The 25,845-nt window shown below is 40.0% G+C and overlaps 1 protein-coding gene across 2 annotated transcripts in view; it reads right to left on the bottom strand.

The window, feature by feature from the left end:
* The window catches only part of DCC (DCC netrin 1 receptor), a 948,489-nt gene that overhangs the window by 92,514 nt on the left and 830,130 nt on the right, over positions 1–25,845 (bottom strand). For both annotated transcript variants that reach the window (XM_048850132.2, XM_048850133.2), the window contains exons 19-20: positions 20,105–20,212; positions 12,776–12,970 (exon numbers count right to left, since the gene is read on the bottom strand). In XM_048850132.2, the coding sequence (XP_048706089.1) occupies positions 12,776–12,970; positions 20,105–20,212 (303 nt within the window). The remainder of the gene's footprint in view (positions 1–12,775; positions 12,971–20,104; positions 20,213–25,845) is intronic.

The following is a 25,845-nucleotide window of genomic DNA, read 5'->3' as shown; positions in this document are numbered from 1 at the left end:
TAATCAAGGTGGCCATTTCCAGCACAAATCCAGGGTTTAACAAGAACATCTGAGGGGGGGGAGGGTAGGAAAAAACAAGGGGAAATAGGTTACCTTGCATAATGACTTAGCCACTCCCAGTCTCTATTCAAGCCTAAGTTAATTGTATCCAATTTGCAAATGAATTACAATTCAACAGTCTCTCGCTGGAGTCTGGTTTTGAAGATTTTTTGTTGTAATATCGCAATTTTTATGTCTGTAATCACGTGACCAGAGAGATGGAAGTGTTCTCCGACTGATTTATTAATGTTATAATTCTTGACATCTGATTTGTGTCTATTTATTCTTTTATGCAGAGACTGTCCAGTTTGACCAATGTACAAGGCAGAGGGGCATTGCTGGCACATGATGGCATATATCACATTGGTGGATGTGCAGGTGAACGAGCCTCTGATAGTGTGGCTGATGTTATTAGGCCCTGTGATGGTGTACCCTGAATAGATATGTGGGCACAGTTGGCAACGGGCTTTGTTGCAAGGATAGGTTCCTGGGTTAGTGGTTCTGTTGTGTAGTATGTGGTTGTTGGTGAGTATTTGCTTCAGGTTGGGGGGCTGTCTGTAGGCAAGGACTGGCCTGTCTCCCAAGATTTCTGAGAGTGTTGGGTCATCCTTCAGGATAGGTTGTAGATCCTTAATAATGCGTTGGAGGGGTTTTAGTTGGGGGCTGAAGGTGACGGCTAGTGGCGTTCTGTTATTTTCTTTGTTAGGCCTGTCCTGTAGTAGGTGACTTCTAGGAACTCTTCTGGCTCTATCAATCTGTTTCTTCACTTCCGCAGGTGGGTATTGTAGTTGTAAGAATGCTTGATAGAGCTCTTGTAGGTGTTTGTCTCTGTCTGAGGGGTTGGAGCAAATGTGGTTGTATCGCAGAGCTTGGCTGTAGACAATGGATCGTGTGGTGTGGTCAGGGTGAAAGCTGGAGGCATGTAGGTAGGAATAGTGGTCAGTAGGTTTCCGGTATAGGGTGGTGGTTATGTGACCATCGTTTATTAGCACTGGAGTGTCTAGGAAGTGGATCTCTTGTGTGGACTGGACCAGGCTGAAGTTGATGGTGGGATGGAAATTGTTGAAATCATGGTGGAATTCCTCAAGGGCTTCTTTTCCATGGGTCCAGATGATGAAGATGTCATCAATATAGCGCAAGCAGAGTAGTGGCGTTAGGGGATGAGAGCTGAGGAAGCGTTGATCTAAGTCAGCCATAAAAATGTTGGCATACTGTGGGGCCATGCGGGTACCCACAGCAGTGCCACTGATTTGAAGGTTTCAGAGTAACAGCCGTGTTAGTCTGTATTCGCAAAAAGAAAAGGAGTACTTGTGGCACCTTAGAGACTAACCAGTTTATTTGAGCATGAGCTGTCGTGAGCTACAGCTCACTTCATCGGATGCATACCGTGGAAACTGCAGCAGACTTTATATATACACAGAGAATATGAAACAATACCTCCTCCCACCCCACTGTCCTGCTGGTAATAGCTTATCTAAAGTGATCATCAGGTGGGCCATTTCCAGCACAAATCCAGGTTTTCTCACCCTCCACCCCCCCACACAAATTCACTCTCCTGCTGGTGATAGCCCATCCAAAGTGACAACTCTTTACACAATGTGCATGATAATCAAGTCGGGCTATTTCCTGCACAAATCCAGGTTTTCTCACATCCCCCCCACCCCCATACACACACAAACTCACTCTCCTGCTGGTAATAGCTCATCCAAACTGACCACTCTCCAAGTTTAAATCCAAGTTAAACCAGAACATCTGGGGGGGGGTTAGGAAAAAACAAGAGGAAACAGGCTACCTTGCATAATGACTTAGCCACTCCCAGTCTCTATTTAAGCCTAAATTAATAGTATCCAATTTGCAAATGAATTCCAATTCAGCAGTTTCTCGCTGGAGTCTGGATTTGAAGTTTTTTTTGTTTTAAGATAGCGACCTTCATGTCTGTGATTGCGTGACCAGAGAGATTGAAGTGTGCTAATAAACAATGGTCACATAAACACCACCCTATACCGGAAACCTACTGACCGCTATTCCTACCTGCATGCCTCCAGCTTTCACCCTGACCACACCACACAATCCATCGTCTACAGCCAAGCTCTGCGATACAACCGCATTTGCTCCAACCCCTCAGACAGAGACAAACACCTACAAGATCTCTGTCAAGCTTTCTTACAACTACAATACCCACCTGCAGAAGTAAAGAAACAGATTGATAGAGCCAGAAGAGTTCCCAGAAGTTACCTACTACAGGACAGGCCTAACAAAGAAAATAACAGAACGCCACTAGCCGTCACCTTCAGCCCCCAACTAAAACCCCTCCAACGCATTATTAAGGATCTACAACCTATCCTAAAGGATGACCCAACACTCTCACAAGTCTTGGGAGACAGGCCAGTCCTTGCCTACAGACAGCCCCGCAACCTGAAGCAAATACTCACCAACAACCACATACCACACAACAGAACCACTAACCCAGGAACTTATCCTTGCAACAAAGCCCGTTGCCAATTGTGCCCACGTATCTATTCAGGGGACACCATCACAGGGCCTAATAACATCAGCCACACTATCAGAGGCTCGTTCACCTGCACATCCACCAATGTGATATATGCCATCATGTGCCAGCAATGCCCCTCTGCCATGTACATTGGTCAAACTGGACAGTCTCTACGTAAAAGAATAAATGGACACAAATCAGATGTCAAGAATTATAACATTCATAAACCAGTCGGAGAACATTTCAATCTCTCTGGTCACGCAATCACAGACATGAAGGTCGCTATCTTAAAACAAAAAAAACTTCAAATCCAGACTCCAGCGAGAAACTGCTGAATTGGAATTCATTTGCAAATTGGATACTATTAATTTAGGCTTAAATAGAGACTGGGAGTGGCTAAGTCATTATGCAAGGTAGCCTGTTTCCTCTTGTTTTTTCCTAACCCCCCCCCAGATGTTCTGGTTTAACTTGGATTTAAACTTGGAGAGTGGTCAGTTTGGATGAGCTATTACCAGCAGGAGAGTGAGTTTGTGTGTGTATGGGGGTGGGGGGGATGTGAGAAAACCTGGATTTGTGCAGGAAATAGCCCGACTTGATTATCATGCACATTGTGTAAAGAGTTGTCACTTTGGATGGGCTATCACCAGCAGGAGAGTGAATTTGTGTGGGGGGGTGGAGGGTGAGAAAACCTGGATTTGTGCTGGAAATGGCCCACCTGATGATCACTTTAGATAAGCTATTACCAGCAGGACAGTGGGGTGGGAGGAGGTATTGTTTCATATTCTCTGTGTATATATAAAGTCTGCTGCAGTTTCCACGGTATGCATCCGATGAAGTGAGCTGTAGCTCACGACAGCTCATGCTCAAATAAACTGGTTAGTCTCTAAGGTGCCACAAGTACTCCTTTTCTTTTTGCGAATACAGACTAACACGGCTGTTACTCTGAAACCTGTTATTATGCAAGGCACTGCATTTAGCCGTATGGAGTGGAAATCTATCAACTGCATGAAAAAACTTGTACAGATAGAGACAGACATCATCTTCCTTTCCAAATGCAAACAGATGGACATCGTACCAAAAGGACTGAAGGTAAAAAATCCATTACAATCTACATACCACACAGACTATGCTGACAGCTTGTGCCACACGCTCTCAAAGAAACTGCGGAATCACCTGATCAATATCCTCTACAGCAAACAGGGAAAGATTAAGAATGAGCTCTCAAAAATGGATACTCTCATAGAAAACCAACCTTCCACACAAACTTCCTCGTGGCTTGATTTTACTAAAACTAGACAAGCCATTTACAATGCACACTTTGCTTCTCTACAAAAGAAAAAGGACACTAAACTTTCTAAACTACTACATGCTACAAGGGGCCACAACAATGGTTCCCTCAACCCACCTAGCAATATTGTTAACCTATCCAACCATACTCTCAGCCCAGCAGAAGCAGCTGTTCTATCTCGGGGCCTCTCCTTCTGCCCCTCCACCCCCACGAACATGATACAGTTCTGTGGTGACCTAGAATCCTATTTTCGACGTCTCCGACTCAAGGAATATTTCCAAAATACCTCTGAACAACATACTAATCCACAGAGGTCTCCCTACCAACACTCTCCCTACCAACACTACAGAAAGAGGGATTCTAGATGGACTCCTCCTGAAGGTCGAAACAGCAGACTGGACTTCTACATAGAGTGCTTCCGCTGACGTGCACGGGCTGAAATTGTGGAAAAGCAGCATCACTTGCCCCATAACCTCAGCCATGCGGAACGCAATGCCATCCACAGCCTCAGAAACAACTCTGACATCATAATCAAAAAGGCTGACAAAGGAGGTGCTGTTGTCATCATGAATAGGTCGGAATATGAACAAGAGGCTGCTCGGCAGCTCTCCAACACGAGTTTCTACAAGCCATTACCCTATGATCCCACTGAGAGTTACCAAAAGAAACTACAGCATTTGCTCAAGAAACTTCCTGAAAAAGCACAAGATCAAATCCGCACAGACACACCCCTGGAACCCCGACCTGGGATATTCTATCTACTACCCAAGATCCATAAACCTGGAAATCCTGGATGCCCCATCATCTCAGGCATTGGCACCCTGACAGCAGGATTGTCTGGCTATGTAGACTCCCTCCTCAGGCCCTACGCTACCAGCACTCCCAGCTACCTTCGAGACACCACTGACTTCCTGAGGAAACTTCAATCCATCGGTGATCTTCCTGATAACACCATCCTGGCTACTATGGATGTAGAAGCCCTCTACACCAACATTCCACACAAAGATGGACTACAAGCCGTCAAGAACACTATCCCCGATAATGTCACGGCTAACCTGGTGGCTGAACTTTGTGACTTTGTCCTTACCCATAACTATTTCACATTTGGGGACAATGTATACCTTCAGATCAGCGGCACTGCTATGGGTACCCGCATGGCCCCACAGTATGCCAACATTTTTATGGCTGATTTAGAACAACGCTTCCTCAGCTCTCGTCCCCTAAAGCCCCTACTCTACTTGCGTTATATTGATGACATCTTCATCATCTGGACCCATGGAAAAGAAGCCCTTGAGGAATTCCACCATGATTTCAACAATTTCCATCCCACCACCAACCTCAGCCTGGTCCAGTCCACACAAGAGATCCACTTCCTGGACACTACAGTGCTAATAAACAATGGTCACATAAACACCACCCTATACCGGAAACCTACTGACCGCTATTCCTACCTGCATGCCTCCAGCTTTCACCCTGACCACACCACACAATCCATCGTCTACAGCCAAGCTCTGCGATACAACCGCATTTGCTCCAACCCCTCAGACAGAGACAAACACCTACAAGATCTCTGTCAAGCTTTCTTACAACTACAATACCCACCTGCAGAAGTAAAGAAACAGATTGATAGAGCCAGAAGAGTTCCCAGAAGTTACCTACTACAGGACAGGCCTAACAAAGAAAATAACAGAACACCACTAGCCGTCACCTTCAGCCCCCAACTAAAACCCCTCCAACGCATTATTAAGGATCTACAACCTATCCTAAAGGATGACCCAACACTCTCACAAGTCCTGGGAGACAGGCCAGTCCTTGCCTACAGACAGCCCCGCAACCTGAAGCAAATACTCACCAACAACCACATACCACACAACAGAACCACTAACCCAGGAACTTATCCTTGCAACAAAGCCCGTTGCCAATTGTGCCCACATATCTATTCAGGGGACACCATCACAGGGCCTAATAACATCAGCCACACTATCAGAGGCTCGTTCACCTGCACATCCACCAATGTGATATATGCCATCATGTGCCAGCAATGCCCCTCTGCCATGTACATTGGTCAAACTGGACAGTCTCTACGTAAAAGAATAAATGGACACAAATCAGATGTCAAGAATTATAACATTCATAAACCAGTCGGAGAACACTTCAATCTCTCTGGTCACGCAATCACAGACATGAAGGTCGCTATCTTAAAACAAAAAAACTTCAAATCCAGACTCCAGCGAGAAACTGCTGAATTGGAATTCATTTGCAAATTGGATACTATTAATTTAGGCTTAAATAGAGACTGGGAGTGGCTAAGTCATTATGCAAGGTAGCCTGTTTCCTCTTGTTTTTTCCTAACCCCCCCCCCCCCCCAAGATGTTCTGGTTTAACTTGGATTTAAACTTGGAGAGTGGTCAGTTTGGATGAGCTATTACCAGCAGGAGAGTGAGTTTGTGTGTGTATGGGGGTGGGGGGGATGTGAGAAAACCTGGATTTGTGCAGGAAATAGCCCGACTTGATTATCATGCACATTGTGTAAAGAGTTGTCACTTTGGATGGGCTATCACCAGCAGGAGAGTGAATTTGTGTGGGGGGGTGGAGGGTGAGAAAACCTGGATTTGTGCTGGAAATGGCCCACCTGATGATCACTTTAGATAAGCTATTACCAGCAGGACAGTGGGGTGGGAGGAGGTATTGTTTCATATTCTCTGTGTATATATAAAGTCTGCTGCAGTTTCCACGGTATGCATCCGATGAAGTGAGCTGTAGCTCACGAAAGCTCATGCTCAAATAAATTGGTTAGTCTCTAAGGTGCCACAAGTACTCCTTTTCTTTTTACTGATTTGAAGGTATACATTCTCCCCAAATGTAAAATAGTTATGGGTAAGGACAAAGTCACAAAGTTCAGCCACCAGGTTTGCCGTGACATTATCGGGGATAGTGTTCTTGACGGCTTGTAGTCCATCTTTGTGTGGAATGTTGGTATAGAGGGCTTTTACATCCATAGTGGCCAGGATGGTGTTATCAGGGAGATCACCGATGGACTGTAGTTTCCTCAGGAAGTCAGTGGTGTCTCGAAGGTAGCTGGGAGTGCTGGTAGCGTAGGGCCTGAGGAGGGAGTCTACATAGCCAGACAATCCTGCTGTCAGGGTGCCAATGCCTGAGATGATGGGACACCCAGGATTTCCAGGTTTATGGATCTTGGGTAGTAGATAGAATATCCCAGGTCAGGGTTCCAGGGTGTGTCTGTGCGGATTTGATCTTGTGCTTTTTCAGGGAGTTTCTTGAGCAAATGCTGTAGTTTCTTTTGGTAACTCTCAGTGGGATCAGAGAGTAATGGCTTGTAGAAAGTGGTGTTGGAGCTGCCGAGCAGCCTCTTGTTCATATTCCGACCTATTCATGATGACAACAGCACCTCCTTTGTCAGCCTTTTTGATTATGATGTCAGAGTTGTTTCTGAGGCTGTGGATGACATTGTGTTCTGCACGGCTGAGGTTATGGGGCAAGTGATGCTGCTTTTCCACAATTTAAGTCCGTGCACGTCGGCGGAAGCACTCTATGAAGAAGTCTAGTCTGCTGTCTCGACCTTCAGGAGGAGTCCACCTAGAATCCTTCTTTTTGTAGTGTTGGTAGGGAGGTCTCTGTGGATTAGTATGTTGTTCAGAGATGTGTTGGAAATATTCCTTGAGTCGGAGACGTCGAAAATAGGATTCTAGGTCACCACAGACCTGTATCATGTTCGTGGGGTTGGAGGGACAGAAGGAGAGGCCCTGAGATAGGACAGCTGCTTCTTCTGGGCTAAGAGTATAGCTTTAATAGAGACTGGGAGTGGCTAAGTCATTATGCAAGGTAACCTATTTCCCCTTGTTTTTTCCTACCCCCCCCCCCCCCCCCGCCAAACGTTCTTGTTAAACCCTGGGTTTGTGCTGGAAATGGCCCACCTTGATTATCATACACATTGTAAGGAGAGTGATCACTTTAGATAAGCTATTACCAGCAGGAGAGTGGGGTGGGAGGAGAGAAAACCTTTTGGTAGTGGTAAAACACCCATTTTTTCATGCTTTGTGTGTATAAAAAGATCTTCTATACTTTCCACAGTATGCATCCGATGAAGTGAGCTGTAGCTCACGAAAGCTTATGCTCAAATAAATTGGTTAGTCTCTAAGGTGCCACAAGTACTCCTTTTCATTTTGTTCCTTGAATAATTGCATACAAATCACCTACATATTGGAATCTAGATCTGAATTATAATGTTATTGTTTCCGCTTTTTACAAAAGAGGTTTTAAATTATTTACACGTTTTTGAATAATAATTACACAAATGATGGTGTGATTTGAAGTGCATCAGACAAGGCTTCAGAATTCAACAGACACACTGAAAGCTCTTCTGAATGGTTAGCAGCTCCCAGCAATTTATTAAATGATACAGAGTATTAACTTTCCCTTCAGATTCAGAAATAGCTATGATTATGAAAAATTATCCAATTTTCTGGTTAATAAAATTTAAGAGAAATTTAAGCTACAGGAGATTTAAAAAAAAAGAGTTTGACACACCTGAGTTTAAGTAGCTGAGTAAGTAGTCTATAAATATAGGGTGTTTTTTAAAGGCTGGTCTAGTCTCCTTTTGAAGAACACTACATAAATTCGTTACCCACCTTCATGTTATGACCACTGTTATCCCATGATTTAGCTTACAAGATGTTGCCATGAACAATAAAGGCCCAAGATGGTGGCAACTTACATGTAGTACAATGATATTAGTGTGTCTATTTCTGATTACAATGTCATCAGCACCTGTTATCATTGTAACTCCCCTCAGTACTTATGAAAGTTCCATGCTTGCAGCAAAGGGAAAACAGACACCTGAATGATCATCATGCACTCTATTATTTCAACTATGTTAACAGAGAAAAATGTACAGAGTTGTACATATTCCCTCAAAGTTTCTAGAAATCTTTTGGGGAGAATGGGTTTCCCTGCTGAGTAATATCTGGGATTATGACCTTCCCCAGAGAACAAATTAATTTATAAAAACATTAAACCCTTGATTGCAACTGCAGTTACTTCACTCCAACTATTTATAATATTTAAAAGCTGACCTCAACTTTTTCTGCCTCCTTCAAGTTATTAAGGAGATGTAACCTGTGATATCTACGGTGTTGTGAAATACTGCTGTGGTGGGTCAGTAGGTAACATTTTTCTCTGGCAGGTCATAAAGGTTCACGTTTTGTAGCTTAGGAGCAAGGATTTGTTTTTTAACTACCACTCCAATACAGCATTAGAGGGCACTGTAATGCTAGAAATGCTGCCCCACATCAGCCTTGCCAAAGAAAAATGGGACATCGGCAATATGTATTCCTGGCGTCCTGCAGCAAGTCCCCAAATAAAGACTTTCCCTGCTTATCTTGGTCCAATGGCATTAGTAATATCTGACAAAATTGAAAAGCCAAGATAATTCTCTCTCTCTCCTTTTTATAAACAACTGACCATGTATTTCATTCATCCTTGAAATAAAGCTTATAAATGTACTGCATGTACACAGATTTGTAGAAAATGCAGTATGTGCATTTTCATATTGTTATCTATGCATGGTGGTTTATTTTTGTGTGCGATATTAATAAACAGTTCAAATACTATTATTTTATTTGCTTCATTTAAAGTTCAGTAGACAATTATGGTTTGTTTCTAAATTGAAGCTGAAATTTAGAATCAAATTATGTTTCAGTTGAAAAGGGGGTAAGTACAGTTCTGGGATTTATTAGTTTCTGCTACAGGTGAAAAACATAAGTTATTAATAAGTTAAAATTGGAAAGAATGAGGGGATCTCCTACTGATCGGACACTACTACATTCAGACTTTCTTAGCTAGCCTTTTCATAAGGCAGTCAGAAGTAAATTCCAGACTGGAGTTGCTTCCCTATCTTGCTAAATAGTTTCCAGTTACTTTGCTTCAGAAATGTATCATTTAATGTTATTAATTTACATACAGTAAATCTAGTGGAACATTGAGATTGAAGTTCTGCTCTCCCACTTGTTACTGCATGCATCTTTAACTTCTAGAGGAATCCATGTCAATATGCAGTTTAATATTTCAACATATAAAAATATAATTTACTTCTAATTTTCTTTATATTTTTTCAGGACATCTAATGAAATCAACTGGAACCTGTTCACATAAGAACTAAATAAAACCTGAATCAGGTGATTCCGGTTTTGGTCCAACATATATAACACCAAAAAAGTGACGCACTCCCTAGTAATTAATTACGGGGTAGATAATCACATCTCACACCCTCATCTCCTCCAGGCACATAAGAACGACCTGGTAATGCCTGTATCCAAGGAATTATGTCTTAAATGGTGAATATGACCATACCCAGCCAAAGAACATGCAGGCTGATCCTCAGCTGGAGTTATGACAATTTATAACAGCTGAAGATCTCTCCTTGGATTACATTTTGTTACCAAGTGATCTAAGGGGGAAAAACCATAAGCACTTTGCTCATGTGGCAGTGATATGTACAATAAAACGTATCTGTTCTTGTACAGGTCACTGCATAGTTAGTTACTAAAGGCATGTTACAGAGAAAAAAAAATTCAGCTGCAGTTTTATAACCGACTAGGGGTGTGGTTTCCTTGAAAGAGCTTTGTGTGCTATAATATCTTAAATCAGATAAGGGGTGACTTTATAGATCTTTGATGCTTCCTTAGTTCCTTGCGGTTTAAAATATCTTGTGATCAAAACACATATTTGCCAACAGAGCATTCATTACCATAAGTCACATGCATATCTCCTGTTAATAATCATTAAGGTCAGGAAACCAACGTTTCTGCATAATGCAGAATGCACTCAAGCCTTCAGAAGCTCTTTTCGCCTTATAGGTAGAGACAGATTTGTCAAAAACCAGCTGAATATTATTGAACATGACATATTTAGGGTGGATAACATTAAATATTCACGTCAGGGTATTAAACATAGTCCTTGTAGACTATTACAAGATGTAACAAATGTGTAAATTTATCTTTTTGGTATCTCTTGATGCTCTCTGATATAGAATTTATTTCCCAAATGAATTTTATGGTACTTTGTGTAAACACTACGAAGTAGGTGATATCTAGTCCATTAATCTTTATGTTTAGTTAGATATCTGGGTCTCTGTATCTTTTGATGTCTCATTACTCTGTCATTATTATATTTTGATTCTTTGACTCACTTTAAATTCTCTCTAACAGAGTTCTTTTACTTGGCACAAATTGGGAGCATGAAATTAACTTGGCACCCCTCAAGTTGATAGAGACTAAGCACTTGCAAAGTGCTTTCTATTCACATTTCATGGTAGTTGAGAATGAATAATCAGGATCCTACAAATAATTCATTCAGCGTGAAACCAGACTCGGACAAGTAAGTCCTGAAAATCTGGATAGACTGTGATAAGCTCTGAACAAATTAATACATTTTTTTCATTTTTCTGACTCCTGTTAATTCACTAAAACTGTTATATGAGGGTTTTCACACTTAGCCTGAATATTTGGTAACATGGTCTTTATACACATAGATAATGGCTAGCCCTCTGCCAATGCTGCTGAGTGCACTGGCCAATTCATTGCGATGCTAGGGACTGACTGAAAATGGAGTCTCCCTTTCCTCCTTCAAAAGCAGCAGGAGTAGGAAAAATGACGTTTCTGTTCCAATATTTGTTAAAGGCTGAACTTGCATAATACCTCTTTCCTACAAGGAAAACAAGGATAAGATGTATGTAGATCTACAGAGTATTGCATATGAATTGCCCTTTTGTTCAGTCATTTTCATATATATGTTTAAATTAAAGATAGGCCTGAAGCAGAATATTGGATCCAGACCTCTTACTCCCCACAAATGGAATTGGATCTGAAACCTCTGATCAGAGCTTTTCAGCTCTGGCCCATCTTCATTTTAAGCAGCCTTCTGTGAAGACATTATTTTTTATACTCAAAAGCTTTGGAATTTTTGCTCTCGAAAAGCTATAGCTCTACTACATGTGACCCCAGTTTCCTAAAATAGGCACATAGCTTATGTCACTCTATTTGTTTCTTTAATTAATTGCCTTTTAAAAAAGAAGACTTTTGACTTATGTAACTACATAAGTGACAGTTTCAAACATAAGGCACACAATTGCTGCCAGTATCCTTTGTGCCACTTGCAGTAATATAGTCTACCTTTTCATGGCTAATAATGTAGGGGCAGATTGTGACAGATCTTTGCATTTGTGGATTATCTCTCCACTTCCCCTTTCAATGGGGCCAAACATGGTTGCAGTCCAGAGTTCCAGTAAGCACAGGCACTGCCCTCCATTAACACGCACTGAGGCACAAGCCATTGAAAAGGTCCCCCTGACCTTGCCTTTCCTCCATCCTGGCCAGCAAGAGAGATATCTGGCACAGACTTGTTTAGGCCGACAAATAGTTTGTTCCAAGTAAGAGAGAAAATTCCATATGTATCCAATTAGACTGTGCCTCAGACAGTGTTGCTCTGTTTAATTATTTTGCATTTGTCTGATCAATTAAAAGAAGGAAATCATAATTTTGTATCCCTATTTTCTAGATATGTGAGAGAGTCACTACTAGTTCTTTACAGCCACCAACAGAGATAAAATAAATACCAAGGTGAAACAGTATCTCACTAAGAAATTGCAATCATGTGCAATTAGCTTCCTTGTTCATGGGAGAAAATGGAATGATGTCATAGTTTTTTTTACCCAATGGTATGCGTGTGAATACAGCTGCTGCATTATTATGGCGTTCATTTTTGTCTACTATGGCACTAGTTCCAGTCTCTCAATAACGGTTTCAGAGTGCCTTCTAAAACTTTTGTATTAGTGTTAGCATAAGTGACTCCTAATGTCACTGAAGTAAACTGCAAGCATTGAAGCATGAGCATGTTGTATATCTCATTAATATCCAGCTATCTAAGAGAAAAATTCAAACCTTTCAGAGTCCGGAAGAGAATAGGGTCAGAGAGCGGTCCCACTCCTTTGGCATTGCGAGCTTGGATTCTAAAGTAATACACAGTATCTAGGTTGAGGTCCATGATTTGATGAGTAAGTCGGTCACCACTGATTGACTCCATAACCCAGTCATCAATTGGAGCATTCTTGTCCAAGGTGTAGAACAGAATATAAGCTGCATAAACATTGTCTTGGTTAGTACATATAGTGCATTTTACAAACTATATTTAAAATTCAAATTTCAGACAAGATAAATATTTTTTATTTCACCTACATTAATGACAGGTCTTTCATTAAAATCTATTTTGATGAATGTTACAAGAATTAATGCATAATTTTCCTATTTCAAGATCAGAGTATCAATTGCAGTATTCACTGCAATATAAAACATAGGATTAACAATTAGGGAAATACCTAGCAAGCTTTATTGTGTTATATTTGTTACTTGTACATAACACTTGTCAAATTCAGACTCGTGATCCAGTATGATATCAGTCATAAGCCATATGTGATAAGTCTTTAGTGTTTCAGGGCTGTTATAAAACTAAACAACATTGATGATGCACATCATTCACTGGGTGCTCATGAGAAACCATGCAATATTTCCTGGTAACTATACAGTAAATCCATTTGAAAAAAACATGGTAACTCACTGTAATGCTATCACTGTATCTCACAATCCCCAGGAAAATAAAATAAACCACCACTGTAGGTAATTTGATTTAGTCCTAAATTGTGCACAGGAGCCTGTCCAAAAGGTGAATACAGCTGACTCGCTGAGTAATAATGATCATAATGTAATTAAATTTAACATCCTGGTAAGGGGGAAAATACCAAAGAAACCCACCACAGTAGCATTTAACTTCAAAAAGGGGAACTACACAAAAATGAGGAAGTTAGTAAAATGGAAATTAAAAGGAACAGCCAGAAAAGTACCATGCCTGCAAGCTGCATGGAAACTTTATTAAAAAACCATAATAGAGGCTCAAACTAAAAGTATACTCCAAATTAAAAAAAAAAAAGCAGTACAAGGATCAAAAAATGTCACCAGGGCTAATTAACAGAGTAAAGAGGCAGTAAGAGGTAACATTCAAAAATTGGAAGTGAAATCCTAGTGAGAAAAATAGAAAGGAGCATAAACACTAGCAAGTCAAGTGTAAAAGTATAATTAGGCAGGCCAAAAACATGTTGAAGAACAACCAGCAAAAAGTACAAACACTACAAGCAACTAAGGACACAGAAATCAGACACAGGAATCTTGCAAAACAATCAGAGGGGCACTGGATGATCGAGGTGTTAAAAGAGCACTCAAAGAAGACAATGCTGTTGTGGAGAAGTTAATTGTTTTTTTTTTGCATCAGTCTTCACTGCTGAAGATATGAGGGAGATTCCCACACCTGAGCCATTCTTTTTAGGTGACAAATCTGAGGAACTGTCCCAGACTGAAGTGTCAATAGAGGAGGTTTTGGAACAAACTGATAAATTAAAAGTAATAAGTCACTAGAACCAGATGGTATTCACCCAAGGGTTCTGAAGGAAAATGCAGAAATTACAGATGTGAACTTGCAGAACAACTAACTGTAGTATGTAATCTATCACTTAAATTAGCCTCTATATCAGATGACTGAAGGATAGCTAATGTAATTCTGATTTTAAAAAAGGACCCAGAGGCAATCCCAGCAATTACAGGCTAGTAAACTTAACTTATTACCTAATTTCTTGCCTAACTTACCAGGCAAATTGAATGAAATTATAGTAAAAAACAGAACTATCAGACACATAGATGAAGACAACATGTTGGGGAAGACTCAGCACAGATTTTGTAAAAGGAAATCAAGCCACAGCAGTTTATTATATTTCTTTGAATGTGTCAACAAACATGTGGATATGTAAAAACAATGAAGAGTCCTTGTGGCACCTTGGAGACTAACACATTTATTTGGGCATAAGCTTTCGTGGGCTATAACCCACTTCATCAGATGCGTTGAGTGGAACATACAGTACGCAGTACATATATTACAGTACATGAAAAGATGGGAGTTGCCTTACTGAATTGGGGGGGGGTCAATTCACGAGACCAATTCAATTAGAGTGGATGTGGCCCATTTTCATCTGTTGACAAGAAGGTGTGAGTATCAACAGAGGGAAAATTACTTTTTGTAGTGACCCAGCCACTCCCAGTCTTTATTCAAGCCTAATTTGATAGTGTCAAGTTTGCAAATTAATTCCAGTTCTTCAGTTTCTAGTTGAAGTCTGTTCTTGAAGGTTTTTTTTGCTGAAGAGTGGCCACTTTTAAGTCTGTTATTGAGTGTCCAGGGAGATTGAAGTGCTCTCTTACTGGTTTTTTAATATTACAGTTCTTGATGTCTGATTTGTGTCCATTTATTCTTTTGTGTAGAGACTGTCTAGTTTGTCCAATGTATATAGCAGAAGGACATTGCTGGCACATGATGGCATATATCACATTGGTGGATGTGCAGATGAATGAGCCCCTGATGGTGTGGCTGATGTGGTTAGGTCCTATGATAGTATCCCTTGAATATATATGCAGACAGAGTTGGCAATGCGGTTTGTTGCAGGGACTGGTTCCTGAGTTAGTGTTTCTGTTGTGTGGTGTGCAGTTGCTGGTGTGTATTTGGTTCAGGTTGGGGGGCTGTAAGCGAGGACTGGCCTGTTTCCCAAGGTCTGTGAGAGTGAGGGATCGTCCTTCAGGATAGGTTGTAGATCCTTGATAATACACTGGAGAAGTTTTAGTTGGGGGCTGTAGGTGATGGCTAGTGGCATTCTGTTACTTTCTTTATTGGGCCTGTCCTTTGTAGTTGACTTCTGGGTACCCTTCTGGCTCTGTCAATCAAGCATTCTTAAAACTACAATACCCACCTGGGGAAGTGAAGAAACAGATTGACAGAGCCAGAAGGGTACCCAGAAGTCATCTACAAAGGACAGTAACTACGGGGGGTGTGAGTGATTGCTGGACCCAGACAAGGAAGGAGTCTAGTCTGTGAAAGAAGCTTACTGGAACATCTCTAAGGGTGAGATTTACCTACATTTAGTTTCCTACTGTATTTGGCTTAGACTTGTGTGGTTTTGTTTTATTTTGCTTGCCAATTTACTTTGTTTTCTCTGTTATTACTTGGAACCACTTAAATCTTACTTTTTATATTTAATAAAATCACTTTTTGCTTATTAATTAACCCAGAACATGTAATTAGTTCCTGGGGGAGCAAACAGCTGTGCATATCTCTCTATCAGTGTTATAGATGGCAGACAATTTATGAGTTTACCCGTACACGCTTTATACAGAGTAAAACAGATTTATTTGGGGTTTGGATCCCATTGGGAAGAGGGTATCTGGGTGCTAGAGACAGGAGCACTTCTTAAGCTGTTTTCAGTTAAGTCTACAGCTTTTGGGGGACGTGGTTCAGACCTGGGTCAGTGTCTGCAGCAGGCTAGTGTGTCTGGCTCAATAAGACAGGGTACTCGAACTCCCAAGCTGCCAGGGAAAACGGGCTTAGAGGTAGTCTCAGCACATCAGGTGGCAGTTCACAAGGGGGTTTCTGTGGGGTTTCTGTGACCCAAACTGTCACCAGAGATGGTATGATGGGATAACATGATTCTGGCAATTAATTGATCTTTAACTAGTCATGGTAAATAGGCCCAATGGCCTGTGATCAGATGTTAGATGGGCTGGGATCTGAGTTACTACAGAGAATTCTTTCCTGGGTGTCTGGCTGGTGAATCTTGCCCACATGCTCAGGGTTCAGCTGATCGCCATATTTGGGGTCGGGAAGGAATTTTCCTCCAGGGCAGATTGGAAGAGGCCCTGGGGGGTTTTCGCCTTCCTCTGTAACATGGGGCATGGGTCACTTGCTGGAGGATTCTCTGTTCCTTGAAGTCTTTAAACCATGATTGAGAACATCAATAGCTCAGACAAAGGTGAGAGGTTTATCGCAGGAGTGGGTGGGTGAGATTCTGTGGCCTGCATTGTGCAGGAGGTCAGACTAGATGATCATAATGGTTCCTTCTGACCTTAATATCTATAAGTCTATCTATAAAAGTCATTGTGAATATTTCTCTGAAACCATCTGCTTAAAGTGCAATGGCAATCAAAAAGGCCCACCGAATATTAGGAAAGGGATAGCTAGTAAGACAGAAAATATCATAATGCCACTACATAAATCCATGCTACACTCACATCGTGAATACTGTGTACAGTTCTGGTTGCCCCATTTAAAAAAAAAAAGATATATTAGAATTGGAAAAAGTTCAGAGAAGGGCAACAAGTACAAGTAGGAATAGTGGTGTTGGAACAATTTTTATACTGGAGGTGCTGAAAGCCATTGAACAAAACTGAAAACCCCCATATATGATGGAAACCACTACACAACAGCGAGTGCTGCTACACCCCCAGCACCTCTACTTCCAGCACCCCTGATTAGCAGTATGGAACAGGTTCCATTTGAAGAGAGATTAAAAAGACTGGGTATTCATCTTGGAAAAGAGACAACTAAGGTAGGAATTGATACAGGTCTATAAAATTATGGATGGTGTGGAGAAAAGTGAATAAGGAAGTGTTATTTACCCTGTCACATAACACAAGAAACAGGGATCACCCCGTGAAATTAATAGGCAGCAGATTTAAAGCAAACATAAGGAAGTACTTTTTCACATAAGACACCGTCAACCTGTTGAACTCATTGCCGGGGTATCTGTGAAGGTCAAAAGTATAACTGGATTAAAAAAAGAATCAGAAAAGTTTATGGAGGATAGGTTCATCAATGGCTATTAGCCAAGATTGTCAGGGATGCAACCCCAAGCTCTGGATGTCCCTAGAGTGGACCTCAGAAGCTGGGAGAGGACAACAGGGGGATGGATCACTTGATAATTGCCCTATTCTGTTTATTCCCTCTAAAGAATCTCACACTCGCCATTGTTGGAAGACAGGATACTGGGCTAGATGGACCATTGGACTGACCCAGTATGGCCATTCTTAAATTCTTATATCACTTATAAAATTCCACCACATAAAACCACAGTAACTGTAAAATAAACAAACAAAAATAGAAATTAAGTATTTTCATATAAAACCAAAGTGACTAAAACCACAAGAATTGTACTATGAGCAAATTGAGTCCCTGATCCTACAACCAGATCTATGACTGGACCCTCATGTTTTTGTGGACCCCGACCAACTTACATGAGACGCCACATGGGTAAAGATAGGTGAGGTTCAGATTGCATTATTAAGCCTTATGGTATTATTTTAAAACATAAGATGAAAGCCCACAGAAATAGAAATTATAGTAACCCTTAGAATAACAGAACTAATGTGAAATAATAATTGTCTTTACAAATAATTTCCTTGGCTACTCTAATTCTTGGGAAACTTCTTGTGTCTAAATCCTCAGCTGGTGCAAATCGGCATAAGTATTCTCATCAAAATCCCTCTATTCACTTTAAAATAAAATAATCTTTGCATGTCCCTGTTTCCAAATGAATTTGGGGTATTAATGCAGGGAAAAAAATGTCAGAATGAAAGGCCATGATTGTACTTTAAAGATTTTTGGCATTGTATGATGTTTACAGGATTGTATACAGTTATTTAGAGGTTGTTCTAACTATGAAAGTTCTTTGTAGTCATGTATCAGTCAGCCCATTTAGGTTAGTCCTTGTGATGATGATATGAGTGTCATGTGTCATATATTACCTCAACTATGTAACATATTACAAATCATTCAATGGGATTAGTCACATTAATAAAGTTACACACTTGCTTAAATATTTGCAGCTATGGAGTTTTGGTCATTTTGCCTTTGCTTGACATTTCTAAATAACATTTGGCCACTCCTGACTGCATTATAGATTTTCTGTATGTGTCGTTTTTCAAACAATTCCACAATGAAGAATAGTTCTCCATGGAAATTTTCAAGCAAAGTCAGCTCTCACTTACAACACTATAAATAAGAAACTCCATTAAAGTTACTGCCTTTGATTCTTCTCTCACTTACACCTATGGAAATCAGGAGTAATTCTATTTAAGTCAATGGAGTTACACAGCAGAACAGAAAGAAGACTCAAGACCACTGACTGCCCATTAATATGACCATTTTTCCCTCTGAAATTGGGTTAACGTCAGAAAAAAACATTTTCTATGACAATGCATACCTTTAACATGCCTTTCTTTTGGATGTGGTCATTGAGTGTAAAGTACTGAATATAATGTACAGGGAAATAATGAATAGAGTATTTCCAACCTGAGGTATATTATCCCTGGGAAATTTCCCGACAGATCCAAATATATCTTATTTTACTGGTAATACTGGACCAGATTCTCCACTGGTGTAAACCACCATAGTTCTACCAAAGCCAATGGAAATATGTTGTTCGGCACAGGTTAAGAATCTGATCCAATAGGCTTTGAATTACTCACACAGGGTTTATATTTAGAAGTATTCTTGCGCCAGCATTTATAGTTCAGGATGCTTGAGCGGTATGTGTCAGGAATTAGTAGTAGTATTGGTGACATACACAGACTATCTCTGACACACAGAAGATACGCTGCATGACTTCCAGGTGTCTATCCCAATAGTTTGTGTTAATTAAACCATTATGTGCATATTTTTAAATTGAATGATATTTGTCACAATAATTCTATGTCTCTTAGATGTCTATTAAAATCCTAAAGTGATCATTTAGATGCAAAATCTCTGATAGAACCTGTTATATTTTTCATATTAAATTAACATTATGGGCTTGTAATGGGTGTCTTAATTATGCATTGATGTTATCTGCAATATTTTGAACAATAAAATTTGTCATTGTGAAGCATCCATTAAGTTCAGTCCTTGTCAGTCAATATTAGAGTTTTTCTGATCATCAGTGCTTTAAATTGTTATTATAAAGTTAAACATCTACATAAATCCTACCATTTATGTGTTGTACTAAGCAACCTATCATTATATACCTTATTTATTACAATATTGCCAAACAAACTACTTATTATTAGTCATTTCTAATTGCCACCAGAAGACCTTTGCTCAGAATTACTACATTTAGAAAGTATATTAATGCCTTCAGCAATTAAAACTAAAGGATTTATATTCTCTCAGTTCTCCATCTCACTGTAACTCTGGCACTGAATTAACTACTAATATAACTCAGCATTTCTATGCAGAAAAAAAAGAAAGTTCAGATGAAATATTATAGTGGAAACAAAGAAAGATAGAAGAAGAAGAATGGAGGAGTGAAACCAGAAAGTGAACAGAGCTGTAAAATAAAAAGATAGACATGGGATAATATAAGCATTTACCAGTAATTTTTCCATTGGCTTCTAATGGAGGCTGCCAGCTGACAATGACAGCTCGAGGCTTCCCTTCCCGAGTAATGACTGTCAAATCCTTGGGAGCAGAGGTTGGTGCTTAAAAGAATGGAAATAATAGAACACAAACCATCAGTTTCTCAGCTATATACTTGTTTTCCTTAAAATGCTATATCAGTCATTCTTTATAACTACTCATTCTGCATTTACTTCTTTTCTTAGATCCTCTGATGCATTACAGATACATTCTCGGGCAATATATGTTGAGAACTAAAACCTCGATTCTTAAGGGAAACTATTGTATCATCCCACTGGTTATGGGTACTTCTGGAAATGTAGATCCTTTTTATCCCATTCCATTCCACTTTGGTGCTTATCTTTCACACTTCACTGTGGTATTTGAACACCTACTGTCCATGTTAGGGCCTCAAGGCATCACCATATTTAATATTAATACCACTGCTACTACCATGTTACAAAGATTTTTTAGGTGCCCATCACCATTTATGAAATTAAATTAAATGAAAATACACCTAACATGAGACATTCTGGACATAGTAGCAAAGTCCTGGGAGTATTGTGTAACAATAGTACAAAAGGAGTCCTAAATAGAGCAATATATCCCATTAAATATAGAAGGCTGGGTCTGTGAGTGTCTTGTGCCTTCTTTACACTGCATGTCTGTTGCATGTTTGCCACATAATCTTGCAGAGTGGCTTAGGGATGATCATCAATGGGATCTTCTGGTGGTGTACAGACTATCAGCAGAGTGGAGAAAGAGGGGATTGGTTATTGTTAAAGAACATGATGAGGACTGCACTGAGCTATACTGTTCCTGAGCTAGATGTTCAGTGTTTGGGGTATAATATAGTAGGTGTTAACTTAGGTATTCCTTCACTACTGGGGTAAGTTGATCTAAATTAAGCTATTATGTGAATAACGTAGCTGGAGTCGACGTAGCTTAGCTCAACTTACCTCAGAGTCTTCATTGAGCTGGGTCGATGGGAGACACTCTCCGGTTGACTTCCCTTACTCTTCTTGGAGAGCTGGAGTACCGGGGTCGACCAGAGAGTGCTGTTCCATCGATTTTGTGGGTCTTCACTAGACTCACTAAACTGATCTCCCCGTGGTGAAGACAAGCCCTTAGATTATGTCTACACTGAAGTCTAAGGTGTGATTTCAGCACAGGTATATATAACCACATGAGATTTACCCATGCAAGTATAACTAAAAATAGCAGTGTAGATGCAGTGACATGGGCTTTAATTTGGGCTAGCATTGCAGGTAAGTATCCAGGATTCTGGAGTGCTTGTACAGCCATGCTGAAGACTGTGCCTCTTTCCTAGATTCATTCATAGATTCATGGATTCTAAGGCCAGAAGGGACCATTGTGATCATGTAGTCTGACTTCCTGTTTAACACAGGCAACAGAATTTCCCCAAAATAACTCCTAAAGCATATCATTTGAAAAACAAACAATTTTTATTTAAAAATTGTCAGTGATGGAGAATCTACCACAAGCCTTTTGTAAATTGTTCCAATAGTTAATTACCCTTACTGTTAAAAAATTATGCCTTATTTACAGTCTGAATTTGTCTAGTTTCAACTTCCAGCCACTGGACTGTGTAATACCTTTCTCTGCTAGATTGCAGAGCCCATTATAAAATAGTGGTTCCCCACATAGACACTTACAGATTGTAATCACATCACCCCATAACTGCCTCTTTGTTGAGTTAAACAGATTGAGCTCTTTGAGTCTATCACTCTAAGACAAATTTTCTAATCCTTTAATCATTCTGGTGGCTCTTCCTTGAACCCTCTTCAATTTATCAACATCCTTTTTGTACTGTGGGCACAATATTTCAGCAGCAGAAACACCAGTGCCAAATATAGAGGTAAAAATACCTGTCTACTCTTTCTCGAGATTCCCCTACATATGCATCCAAGGATCACACTAGCCCTTTTGGCAACACCATCACACTGGGAGCTCATGTACAGGTGATTATCCACCACAACCATAAAATGTTTTTCAAGGTCACTGTGTCCCAGGATAGAATCCCCCAACCTGTAAGTATTGCCTATATTCTTCATTCCTAGATTTACATTTAGACTATTAAAATACATATTGTTTACATGCACCCAGTTTACCAAGTGATCCAGATTGCTCAGACCCATCCTCTTCCTTGTTTACCACTTGCCCAATTTTTGTGTCATCTGCAAACTTGGTCAGTGATGTTTCCTTATGTTAAATAGCATTAAGTCAAGGAACTGATCCCTGAGGGACCTCACTGGAAATAAACTAACTTGATGATGATTCCCCATTTACAGTTACACTTTCAGACCTACGCTGCTATTTTCGGCTGTGCTATTGCAGGTAAATCTAATACAGGTATGCCTACACATGCTGTAATCATACCTTGGCTTGCAGTATAGACATACCCTTAGAGCAGTCACACAGCTCATTGTGAAAGGCATGTGCAATATAGAAAAAGAACAGGGCAGTGCAGTGTGACCTCCACAGCTCTATCACCATCTCCTACCTGACTTCCACTATGTGAATTTTCTGAATATTTGAAAATCTGCCTCAAAGTCTTTTTTAAAATATTGTTTCTAAAAATTTCGTTGGCTTGATGTTACATCAGAAAAAAATCTATATTAAACAAAGAGGTTCTAACTGAACATCCGACCCAAAATGAAAAATATATAATGGTGCTAAATACTGTGAAACAAATGAACAACCACACACTTAACAAAGAAAGGATCATTACGATATTGAATTCAGGATTCAACAGAATACTGATCAGCTAATCTTATAATTAATGTATCAAATGACCCTATTCAAAAAAGGATCCCAAACAATCAAGAAAGATGTAAAAAGGAAGATCACATTATAATTAATATTGATAAGTAGCTGAGACGATCATTCACTGATGTTTTGGCTTAGGCCTAATGGCTACTGGATGCTAACTTTAACTATTCCTTTGGGTTTCCTTACAGATGAGCCTGGTCATGTCAAGATTTTTGATCATTCTATTTAGTAAGGCCAAAATATTCGAACAAGGATGTTCAAAATTAGGCACACAATGCACAATTTTAGTTCTTCAAATCTCTTAACCTAGATATATTTACAGTATGACATGCCTGCACACTTAACTAGGAAAATTAGTGTAACAACAATAGCCTCTAATGGGTTGTGCTTCATAAAATACATTCAACTCATAACCGGTTTATGACATTGGCTCATCAATTTCTGTTGAAGGGCTGAAGTTTGAGTTCTGGGATTCAACAGATTGTGAACATAAGGAATTGTGAGTAAAATTAAAAGACCAAATCTTGCTCTCAGCTCTCACTAACTCCCACTGAAGTCAATGAGAATTATCTGGGTATATCAAGGGCCAAAATTTGGCTCTAATTATTGTTTTTGTATTGTGGGTGCACACCTTCTTTCCACCCCATGTTGCTGATTTCTACTGAATTTTATATGAATATTGATATGAACATTCTTCATTAAGGGAACTTCCACACGCAGAATGGGTATAAAATAGGCATTAACAATCAGAAATACAGGATCCCTTTAGTTAATGCAGCTGCATCTCCAGCTTAATTAATTGTATGTCAACCATATGGGAAAATCTAAAGATACATATATTTCCACTGAGTTTCCCCCTGTTAAATAACTGATGTGTTCAGCAGTTGCCATTAAAAAGTCAATATTTACCAGCAGACATTTCCACATTTGACATCTGTTGGTAAATGTTGATTTTCAGTTGTAACCATTGTACTTTTGCTGCTTCTTGTCATGTACAGAAAATATCACAGATATTACATAGTCATCTAAGTTTATATATTAGTTTATATATTAGAATCAACAGTCAGTTAAAAAGGAAAATATCATACTCAGAGCTATAGATACACTTTTTATTGAGCATGGGAAATACAATAAAGTAACTAAACAGTTTGGATCCTATCCAGCACAGTATATCTGCAGTCTTCTGAGCCACTCAGTTTGTGGAAGATCTACCAGCTCTGCAGAAGGCCTACCTATTCAGAAGAAAGACTGGCCGACTTTGGAGTGCAAAACACAAAATGAACAAAAACAGTGAACCAGAGAGCTCAAGTTTAGTAACTGCATTTAAGAAACTTCCTGCCTGCTCTTCTCCCTATTTAGATTCTGCGGATCTCCCTATGCTGAGGCAAGGCAGCTCATTGGCTTGACTCAAAAGCAATTCTTCTGAAGAGCCTCAAGGAGGGAAGATGAATAATTTATTCTAAACACATATAGAATTTAATAGAAAATACTAATCATTCTGTAGAGCAGTGATACTCAGACCTCAGTGGTTCAGGAGCCAAATTAGTGATCAACATTACCCAAAAAAGCCACAGCAGTGTGAATTCATTGTTTCATTTATATATTTAATACATATTATTCTCACAGCAAATAAGTGAATAACTTGATAAAAAAATTGATAACTTAATTCATTAATAGCATAGTAAAAGCTGACTGGTTAATAACTTAGATTGGTTAATAATTAAATCACACAGTGTTTTAATATCATGTGCTGAAGAGAGCCTCAGGAGACACATTACAGAGCCACTTGTGTTTCACAAGCCTCAGTGTGAGTACCACTGCTGTAGAGCATTGTTTTTATCCACTCAATAGAATTCTATACTTTGGGATACACTTCTCCATTAATATCATTATAATATTAATATGACAGTTAAAAAAGCAAAACCCAGAGAAAAGGTATCATTCTCTATTTTTTTAAGGGAGAACAGACTAGAAGGAAAATAGAGAGGTTGGGACCTGACAAGCTCCTTAGCTTCCTTTTCCTTGCAGACAGAAATAAAGGTCAAAGCCAGAGACCTCCTAACTCTATTGCCCTTTTAATATATGTTCATTCAGCTCACTGGAGGTGTTATCTTACAATAAACATTACATGACTGCTACCCAAGCAATACTTTTCCTCAGAGTCTTAAGTAGCCATCATAGTTGTATTCCTGAGAGCCCCCACTGAGCATCTGAGGCCAGCAGTTACATAAAATCCTTAATGTCTAATATCTATTCAATGATATAATAACAATTCTAATAATAGGGAAAGAATAATGGTGACTAGGAGCGGCCTGAATACAGAAAGGTGTGAAGACAATGGGAGTGTCATCCAGGGCTTAAATTCTCATTCCCACTCAGGACTTGGGACTGTAACCCCATGGAGGGGGCGCCAGGGCTTGAGGCTTTAGTCCTTCAGGGGAGAAGGGGGGTGCTGGGGCTTCAGTCCCCACGGCGCATGCTGAGGCTTAAGCCTCAAGCCCCGGTGCTTCCCGTGGGGCTGAAGCCCTAAACCCCAGGGCTCCAACGGGGCTCTGGTGGGTTCTGACTGAATTTAAGCCTTGGTGTCATCTAAGGAGCCTCATCCACCCAGGCAGGGAGCCGCTGACATGAGACAAGAAGTTCTACAGGTAGAAAGTTTGTATCTGTAAATAACATGTGATTTGAAGAGACTGCTCAACTTCGTTGTATATTTTTTGTTTAATTTTGTAGCTGTACAAAAGCTGCTGTAACTCCAATTCAGGATCTTTAATCCATCTGGGCTGGAGCACATGATTTAAGAGGAGAGGCTGAGGGAACTGGGATTATTTAGTCTTCAGAAGAGAAGACTGAGGGGGATTTGATAGCTGCTTTCAACTACCTGAAAGGGTGATCCAAAGAGGATGGATCTAGACTGTTCTCAGTT

The sequence above is a fragment of the Caretta caretta genome, chromosome 5, assembly GCF_965140235.1.
Source record: "Caretta caretta isolate rCarCar2 chromosome 5, rCarCar1.hap1, whole genome shotgun sequence".
Taxonomy (NCBI): domain Eukaryota; kingdom Metazoa; phylum Chordata; order Testudines; family Cheloniidae; genus Caretta; species Caretta caretta.
This window is presented reverse-complemented; position numbering and strand designations above follow the sequence as displayed.